This window comes from Frieseomelitta varia, unplaced genomic scaffold (assembly GCF_011392965.1).
Source record: "Frieseomelitta varia isolate USP_RPSP 00005682 unplaced genomic scaffold, Fvar_1.2 scaffold_988, whole genome shotgun sequence".
In the NCBI taxonomy this organism is placed as follows: Eukaryota; Metazoa; Arthropoda; class Insecta; order Hymenoptera; family Apidae; genus Frieseomelitta; species Frieseomelitta varia.
The window spans coordinates 8,678-18,942 of NW_025110798.1; the positions used below are offsets into that span (position 1 = coordinate 8,678).

At 30.3% G+C, this 10,265-nt stretch overlaps 1 protein-coding gene across 1 annotated transcript; it reads right to left on the reverse strand.

Moving 5' to 3' along the window:
• Nucleotides 1-5,971: 5,971 nt before the first annotated feature.
• LOC122538383 (alpha-glucosidase-like) lies at nt 5,972-10,265 on the reverse strand. Its single transcript, XM_043672394.1, has 3 exons — nt 9,631-10,265; nt 6,875-8,029; nt 5,972-6,630 (listed from the first exon to the last, which is right to left on the reverse strand). The coding sequence occupies exons 1-2, from the start codon at nt 10,228-10,230 to the stop codon at nt 6,914-6,916; spliced, it is 1,716 nt and encodes a 571-aa protein (XP_043528329.1). The 5' UTR covers nt 10,231-10,265; the 3' UTR covers nt 5,972-6,630; nt 6,875-6,913.

Genomic DNA, 10,265 nt, shown 5'->3' on the forward strand with positions numbered 1-10,265 from the left:
GTGCACGCTTCTTTATAAAATTTTCTTCGATAGCGAGATGATAGATACTTGGACACTATCTTGATCCATTTTTATTTGTTTTTTAGTTAGTCTTCCTAAGCAGGGAAGTTTCCATTAATTGTTTACGATGCTACTATTCTTACGATGTCAAGTCGCTTGGCAAATGCTAGATTCGTTTATCAAACACAAGAGTCCATTTTATTCGTTAGCTTTTGTTGCTTGATAAATCAAAGACGAATATAATGAATCATGTTCGTTCTAAATATGTTCAGAATGTTTCTAATATTACTAGATAGATTATTCTTGACCATACATTTCATGTTTTCCGAAATCGGCGAGATGTCCCTTGTTTTAAATATTCTTTATTCAAGTTTCGACACAAACAAGAAAAAAACACAGGACTAAGCCTATAAATCGTTTTATTTAATAGTATTGACATTGTAAGCAACAGTGGCTTATTTTATTCATTTTTGGCTACATTCAAACAACGTATTTGAAAAATGAAAAATTAAATTTATCATCTCGTTTAGCTAGATCTAGCCTTCTTTTTTCCTTTCTTGTTATTTATTGCCACATCAATCGATTATTAGCGATACGATATGAGGATTATAATTTATTACGATTCTTGAGATGACGATTTAGTTGCGACAGACTGTTTATTTCTTATTTTATATTCGAATAAATGTTTATTCAATTAAACGAAAGTTCTTAGTTACTTGATTAAAATATACTAGAATTAAAATTATATATTCGAATGATCATATAAACGTCGTCTATCATAACGTATTGTACTATCACTATTGGGTGAAATAGTATTTGAAATAGAAGATAAAAATATTTACAGAGATTATGTTCCACACACTAAAATAATTATTTATCTATATATCAATTGAAATACTATTTGATTTTACAAGTATATTCATTTTGTATGTTAATTATAAATTTTTCAGTATATTTAATTATTATTATATATATTATTAAATTATAATTAGTTATATATTACATTCAATATTAATTATTTATATATAATTATATTATTATATCAATACATATTGTATCAATATTAATTATACTATTATATAATATAATATATTATAATATATTTATGTTCTATTATACCAATATTAATTATGCTATTATACCAATACATTTAATTTTAAAAATAAAATCAGTTCGTAATGTATAATAATGATTCTATTATTCTTTCACACACTGTATTTTTAGTAATTTTACACTTTTAGTCATATCAGCAGACAGGAATCCAGTTTTTATTGGAAGATCGTAATTCCATTTCGTCCAGACTCCAACAAACTATGATCAATTTTCTAATTTTTGATTCAATAAGATCGATCCCATCTACCTGATGATCTACTTGAATTCTCAAACATGCAGTGACTATCATTATAAAATAATTCTGCTGAAAGGCCAAAGGAGGCCTTGAAATGGTGAATTCGACCATCATCATCTATCTTTGTTTTACGTATTCATTTGCAGGAAAAAGTATATTTCTCTCAAGCAAATGTCACCAATTTTCATTATTGCATATAAATTTGCGATATTTTATGTATTATATGTTACTGAGAATTTTCTGATATTTTCAGATATGAAGCAATTAATATTATAAAATAATTCTACCACATTCTGCCACGAGGCCAAATTTTATCTAACAATTTTCTAATCTTCGTCTCTTGATCTAATATTTATCTGATGATCCATTCGAATTCTCAAATAGTGGTTTCTTCACGACTTTCATTTTGTGTACAATCTGTTACCAAATCTGGATTATTTTCGTGATAGGAAATGCATTGTAAGAGTAAGATGGAAATTTCTCGATTTTCAGGCTTCGGTTTAGTGATCTATATCACAACTCGCAATTCTGCTTTTGCAGAAAATGTACATCATTGTTGTTACCATTCTGCAGTGGAACATTTTGTCGAATGACAATCTCAGTTTTTTGTGAATCACATTATTTATCAAATAGTTGACTAGATTGTTTGCTAGTCAGAATATAAGAATCATGGTAAAATTCACTCGCATCTTTTGCCCTTTGTAAACTAGAAATAATTGTGAAAACGAAGAAACGAGTTAATACATAATTCATAAAACATAATTCAAATAATTATGCTTCATCTTTATTTCGTATAAAATAATTCGCCTAATCCACTTGAATGTTTAATACATACTATATATATTTATTAGTCAATAATGAAATAATTAATTCAAAGAAGGACAATTATAATAATTACGTATTGAATAAATAATATCAAAAGTATATGTTTGAAGACGAATGTATTCTTATTGTTTTCTGATTTGTTATGTGCTCTTCGTTCAGTATTAAACTTTAGGTTTTTAGCAATTTTAAACACCCGAAGGAGCAAAATAAATGAATGTACAACATAGGATAAAATTATAAGATACTCTGTATATTTGTAAATTTCGTACGGTCGAAAGAGAGTGAACACACAGAATCATAAATTCGTGTGATACACGACAGAGTAGTTGAGAAAAGAAACATAAATATGAATTGACATTGCCTGAACGAAATTGTAAGATAGTAATACAAAACATGTATAGATACATATTTAACCAAAGCATCGCTTACCCATTTTAATAATTCTGAAATATATTTTATTAACTAATAAATATTTTATTAAATATAATATTTTGTTAAATATTAAATATTTTATTATTATTAAATATAGTTTATTAAATATTAAATATTTTATTAAATATAGTGTATTAAATATTAAATATTTTATTAAATATTAAATAATATGTGTATATATATTAGAATATTCTCTATAATATTATTATAATATAATACACACGTATATACATTACATAATACATGTATGCATAAATATCAAATATTGAAAGAAAATATATTTTATTAAATAAGTTAATATTGTTCATTGTGCGATATTCGTGCATTGCAATTTTGATTTACGGCGTATTCTTACTGATAAAAATAATTTTATTTACCTACGTACAATAGTTAAAATGCTTCTTTTTTAAATATCGTTTTGGCGTAGTTCCTTCAAAGTATCATACATTTAATTGAAAAATGTTATTTAATTCTACATTATATATTTAACTAAAATCATTTACATTCTACACGATATCTATATTTTTCCATCTGAAAAATTCCAAAAATACAAAAGCTATCGATTTCAGAATTCAAAAATTTTTTAAATAGAGTTGCTGTGTATGTTTTCAATGACTGCAATGAACAGCAATTTTATTCTTCCCATTTTCATTTTTAATCAAGATATATATATATATATATATATATATATATATATATATATATATATAATTTTTAATAAGATAAAAATATATCAATAGAATATGATCTAAATTCTGATTTTTTACACACACACACACACGTATACAGCTTTTAGTTTATTATATACGAGGTGTTGTATACATATATAGGGAAATAGAACACGGAATGATATAAAAATGAATCGGAGAAAAAAGAATAACAGTTTTTTTTTCTTGAAAAAATCAATTTCGAAAATTTATCAAATGTTAACCAATTTTTAACAAAACATATTCAAAACCTATTTTCTTGAAAATGAAGTTTTAAACGAGAAAATTTCACTCTACATTTTTTAATCTTAACTTCCTATTAATTATTCTTTTCTGTTACGTTTAAAATTAGCTACATAAATTCAAGTATACTATATTTGAGTTTTTGAGTTTGTTAAACTCGATTTTCTCAAAAAATAAAGTCTTAGATGAAAAAATTTTATTCCACGTTTTTGATATATTTTTTTCACGAGAAATCATCTTCTTCTCTATTTCCTACTTGTATGCAGCTTTTTTCGTGTAATATAGCACTATAATATTTAAATAATGTAATATAGCTTTTGTTATAATATTTAAATAATGCTACTTTACAGCAACTGGCATTGTTATTAATAACAAAGAATTTTGACCTTCAACTGATTATTAAACTCGTAGAGGAAAACATAGGATGAAACTTTCTTATTCTAAGTGTCACTTTCAAGAAAATAGACTCTGAAAACATTAAAATGAATTAATTTTATTTTACATTCTTCGTTTATTTTTGCAGGTAGAATGAAATAAATATTTTATCAATTAAACACTTCCGTGCAATCCAGAATTATTATTTAAATTTAAATGTACTCGATAGATTTCCGAACTTGAATTCCTGATTCAATTTTATTCCCTATTATTTATATTTATATTTATAGTCTTATGTCATTGTTTATTAACTGTCTAAATTATTTTGGCTGCTGTTAATGTTAAAAAAGAAATGAGTAAATTCAAATGGATTTAAAATGGTTTCAAGGCGTGTGTTCGATGTTATTAGAAAAAATCCTGTGAAGATCATTTCGATAATTTTCTTCGCGTAGTATTTGTTTGAGCATATTGACGTTCATTTTTTTATAATGCAACATTCGACGTCGAAACGAATAGAACGATCTCTAACAGCTGAATGATCTTAAAGGCTGAAAAAAGAAAATTAAAAATTTAAAGAATTTAAAAGTAAAGAATGTAAAAATAATATAACGAGAACAGTAATTATTTTATGACCTTCAAAATGTTGATGTCAAAATATGTTCGCACATAATTAACGAACGATTGAGCAGCATTTTTTATGGCATTTACGCTTCTAGAATCAAAGACTAAAAATTATCACATTTTTGTATTAAAATACTTATATTTTATTATTTAATAATTATTTTTAATATCAATATCTGTACTAATTTTAAGATCTAATATATTAGTAATTATATTAGTATGGGAAGATTTGGGATTAATTTTTGAATTATGCAGACAAATAACATATCACAAAAATTTTTGTGAAAAAAAAATCAATAACTGAAATTGTTAAAATGTTAAATTAGAGTACTTTATTTTTTAGACTGTCAAAAGGGAGCCACTTTATTTTGTGGTATAAATTGTTAGAATGGAAATATTTTTCGTTTGTTGAAATGTTACATCCTAAAATACTAATTAAAATATATTTAGAATGTATTTAAAATACATTTTAATGTATTTAAAATACAGTATATTTTATTTAAAATACTAATTATATTTTATTTAAGCCGAGCGGAATTTAAGGTACTGTAATAGTATTTGAAATATTTATTTATTTGTAATAGTATTTAATATTATATTTGCAATCGTTGAGACTTTCCAAATTTATTTGAGATCTGATTCGATCGTATGTTATGAAAAGCTGAATAGCAATGAGGTATCTGCGTTCAAACAATCATGAAATCACATCGCTGTCAACAAAACTAAGTATCAGATCGATCATCCAAATTAAATTTAAGGTTAAATGTTATTCGGATGTTAAATGTAAATCTAAACAAAAAAAATTAAAATACGCACGAAAAACAATATTTGATATTAACAATATACTTTGCAATTACTGTGAACATTATATAGTACTTTTAATAATTACAATAAATTGTAAGCATTTTTTTGATATTCGGAGATGCTAATTGAAGACGTTTATTTGTAAAAATGACCACGTCACACGATGGCAACGTACTTGAATTTATTTTAGCAATTTTATGGCATATATATCAATTCTTTTCGCCAATGTCGTTGGTATTGTATCTTTTTTCTGTTTTTCTAAAATCGTAGTTAGCCTTTTTTTATTAATTTTTTCTTCAAAGTCACCAGCAATATTTTTTAAGTGATTTGTACAATTGTATATGTTCCGATCTAATTCTATGGAAGCTTTTGCGTGCTTTCATGTGATTTATAATTTGTAAAAAGGATACTTTTATTAGGTACTTTTATTATTGACAGAGAGTTTAGTAAAAGTCCGAATTAATTTAATTAGATATGTATTTATTATGTTATTTCTTACGAATGACAGATATTTACGGAAAACAATATTCGGAATTAAATGATACATCTGTTTTTATACACAAATATGTAAAACGTAAGCATTATGCGAAGCATGTAAAATGAAAGTTATCGTTTGTTTTAAATCTTCCACTAATGTTTATTTCATATTTTATTAATATTAACAACGTATACATTTGTACATTGAAGATTGCACGATATGACTTGATATTTTTATTACGAAATATTGTCCTTCTTATAAGTTCAAAAGATTCTTCATATCGCCATAATACCAATATTGTTTAACAAAATTGCTAATTCTGGACGAAAAATGTGTAATCTTTTTATAGTATAAAATAACTTCATACGTGATTAAAATTATAACACAACATATTTTATAAATAACCCTTCGACAGTTAACTTTCACAAACACAGAATTTATACAATCTACGTTATGTGATTATAATCGAATCGTGTATAAAGAAAAATGATTATGTTATTAGTTTGTGTTAAAAGCGTCTCTATCAGAAGCATAAATATTTTCAATTTACAAATAAACTGAAACGCAATCATCTCATGAATCACGATGTTCAAATCAATCTGTGATCTTCGATTACAACGACCTTAATTGTCTCATTAATAATTATATACTATTTAATGATACTTCGTAATCGTAAATAATATATATTTCGTAATAATTCGTAATAATTCGTAAATAATCAATAATAATGTTTTCACGTTAAAATCATAAAATCCCCGGTCATTAACCGGGATATTTTATTGCTTCAATTCCCACACTTAACCACTTGCGCTGGCAACCGATTGCGGACCATAACGAGTGACCAAACCGTGTACAACAATTCGTCTCCTTTTTTGAATTCATCGGTACATCACTGGACAGAAATTACTAAAAAAGCAATAAATTTTTTTAATTGTTTTGCCAGGGTTGTACTTAAGAAAATTTTATTTATTACACTGAGAAAATGTTGCAATTTTTGTGACAAAAAATTCTCGACGTGGCGCGTCGTTCCAGCGCAAGAGGTTAAACAACGCTCAAGAGACTGGTTCAAAGGGACGCGGTTCAAACATCCTCCTCATCCATCGACCAAAGTAAATTGGGACTTGTGAACATGACACTGGATGATTTCGGAATAGTCAACGAATCCGTGGAGACGAAGGTGCCTCGACGAAACTCGGAATCACCGGTGACAGTGTGAACGACCAGGTTAGAAGGCAATGCCCCAGCGTCCACAGTGACAGATTCATCGGCGAAATTGAACAACGACACCACGACGTCGTTCCCTAGTGTGCGAGTGATGGTCAAAAGTTTGTCGTACACGTTGACCTTGAAGGAGCCTCGCACGATCACCGGTTGCCTCTTTATGCTGGCCGCGGTCTTGAATTGCCAGTAGGGCGAGTAGTACATCTTCTTCTCAGCCTCCAGGTTCAGAGTCTGGTAGTTCGGGTGCACGGGTAGCCACGTTTTCGGACTGGTGGAGAAACCAGCGCTGGTGCTGTTGTTCCATTGGTACGGCGTTCTCTCGGGATCTCTGGACTTGAGGAAGTATCGAGTGGGGCCGGCGTTGCAACCGGCCGGGTCCACCGTCTCGGCGTACGTGAAGTTTCTGTCCACCATACCGATCTCGTCGCCGTTGTACACCACCGAGATGCCAGGCAGAACCATCGACAGCTGGATAATCTGCTGGGCACGTTGGACACCGAATCTCGAGCCCACGCGATGGTTGTCGTGATTACCCACCACCCAATTCGGAACGCTGCCCTTCGGCACTGTCTTCACCCACTTTTCGATCAGTTCTTTAAAGTCCTCCGCTGTGGACTCGTTGGTCAGCTTGTTGATGAACATGAAGTTGAAGGGAACGTTGGAGCCAGCGTGATAGTATCTAATGGTATTCTCGTGATTGGTGTACGCTTCCGTGAGAATCATCCTCGGATCGGATTTGGTGCGATTCGAGTGCTCGTCCATCAGCTTACGCCAGCTGCTCACCACGTCGTATGTGTCGTTCTGATCCACGGTGTAAATGTGGTTCAAGCTATCGTAATCGTCCTTGGGGACGTCGGTTCTGTTGGAGTCCGGCTCGTCCCGGAACTTGGCGTCCTCGAACATGAAATTGATCGCATCGACGCGGAAACCGTCGACGCCGCGGTTCATCCAGAACGTGAAGACGTTCTTCATCTCCTGAATTGCAGGAAATAACAGTTATTTCAAAAATTTTTTCCGGAAAATATCAGTTATTCAAGTTAGAGATATTGGTCACAAAATACAAATTTGTTAAACAACGTAATAATAACAAAATTTCGATTTTTAAACACCTCGCAAGTGACGAAAACTTTTTCGTTCCTGGCAAATATTATTGAAAAGAGAAGTTATACCTCAATCGCCAATATAGGTATAACAGTATAAAGTATTGCTTTTCGTTCAATCAAAACATTTTAAAAGCCGTAGAATTTTTTGATGGAATAAATGATAAAAGATATTTCAATTTGAAATTTAATTAGAAAAGTGAAATAGACTAAAAATAATAGTTATAAAAATTTTTTATGGAAAAATTCAATGAAATTTGTTTATCACTTACATTGAGAATATTACTCTCAAAGCGTAAAGAAATTTTTTATGAAATTACAAAAAATTCAAGAAATTAAACATCTTGGTTACAAATAACAATTGCAAATGACTGAAAATTTTTCTGGCTGCCAGTAATCATTATGAATGAGAAGAATTCTATTTCGGTTATAGTAGGTATTATTAACAGAAATTAATTTCGATCATTTATAATAGTTATCGACGAGGAAAACTCAATTTCGGTCGTTCATAATACTGCAAAGTGTAAAGTATTGTTTTGCCTTCTGAAACAATTCTCCGCAACTACGGAAACATTGTAAAAACATTTTAAAGTTACTTTCTGATGTAAATTTCCGTCAATAATTGTCATCAGCAACCGAAAGGAAGTTTTCCTCACTTTATTTTTATTTTTATCGAAATAAATTTGTCTCATCGATAATGGTCATCAGCAACGGAAAAAAATTTTTCTTGCAATCGTTATTCGAAATGAAAAATATTTTAGTTAAGAAAATAGTTGTTGCTCTATGATAGTTTTCATTCTGGTCATATATTAGGTTGGGCAAACGTTCTTTTTTTTTTCTAATTTATTAAGCAATATGATATCTGATTATTCAAACTCGTTTCAGAAAAGAAATGCACGATTTTAACAATTGGAGAAAGAAAATGTTCCTTTCCTATTCAAAATGGATCTACTGTACTGGAGAATTATCTGAGGTGTATGCTGAAGTACAGTAAATTATGATAGTGTCAGAATTCGTTTACTATATTTCACTTCTTAGAAATCTTTTTCTTCGAAAAATATGAGAACTTTTTTGAACTTTCATGAAATTACCTGCAACACAAAAAGCAAAAGATAATCGAACAAACTGATCAATATGTTAATAAAGTTTTTGCTTCTCATGAAAAATTTGCTTTCCATTCCCACACACAAAAAGAAAGAAGCAGTTACATTTTGGCCCACCTAATATACAATTATGGTCTCTGAAAAGAACCGAAATGGTAAAAAAAATTCTATTCCCTCACTTGTATTTCTACCCAAAGAAAACTATAACTTTTACTATTTCTATCCAAAAAAAAAAGAAACATTTTAATTTCAAAATAAACTACTATTCTCTAACTTTCTTTTTCATTTTATGGTATATATAGTAGTATATATAATAATAATATACTATATAGTATATATAATATATATAATATATATAAATATAATTTCTTGCCTGATCCAAAGCCTTGCTGCGATAATTCAAGTCCGGTTGACCCGCAGCGAATTGATGCAGATAATACTGCTTGCGCACGTCGTTCCATTCCCAGGCCGAGCCCCCAAAGTTGCTCAGCCAGTTGTTTGGCGGTTGTCTCTTCCCGTTGACGATCTTCGCGTCCCGCCAGACGTAGTACTGGTCGTACGGTTTGATCCTTTGAATGCTCTTCTTGAACCATGGATGCTCGTGAGAGCTGTGATTCGGCACGAAGTCCAGAATCACCTTGAGCTTGAGCTTCCTGGCCTTGGCTACCAGCTGATCGAAATCGGCCAGAGTTCCATAACTTGGGTCGACGTCCGTGAAGTTGGCGATGTCGTAGCCGAAGTCGACTTGCGGGCTCGTGTAAATCGGCGAGAGCCAGAGGGCCTTCGCGCCTATGTCCGCGATGTGCTCTAACTTGCTCGTGATACCTTTCAGATCGCCGATACCGTCCCCGTTGCTATCTTTGAAGCTCCTCGGATAGATTTGGTACACGATGATGTTCTTGTACCAGTTCACGTTCACCGCCGCGGCCCACGCGACGAACAGGCAACACGTTACCAGCGTCAACCGAAACATGATCGGAGCAACGACTGAAGCAACGACAATACGAT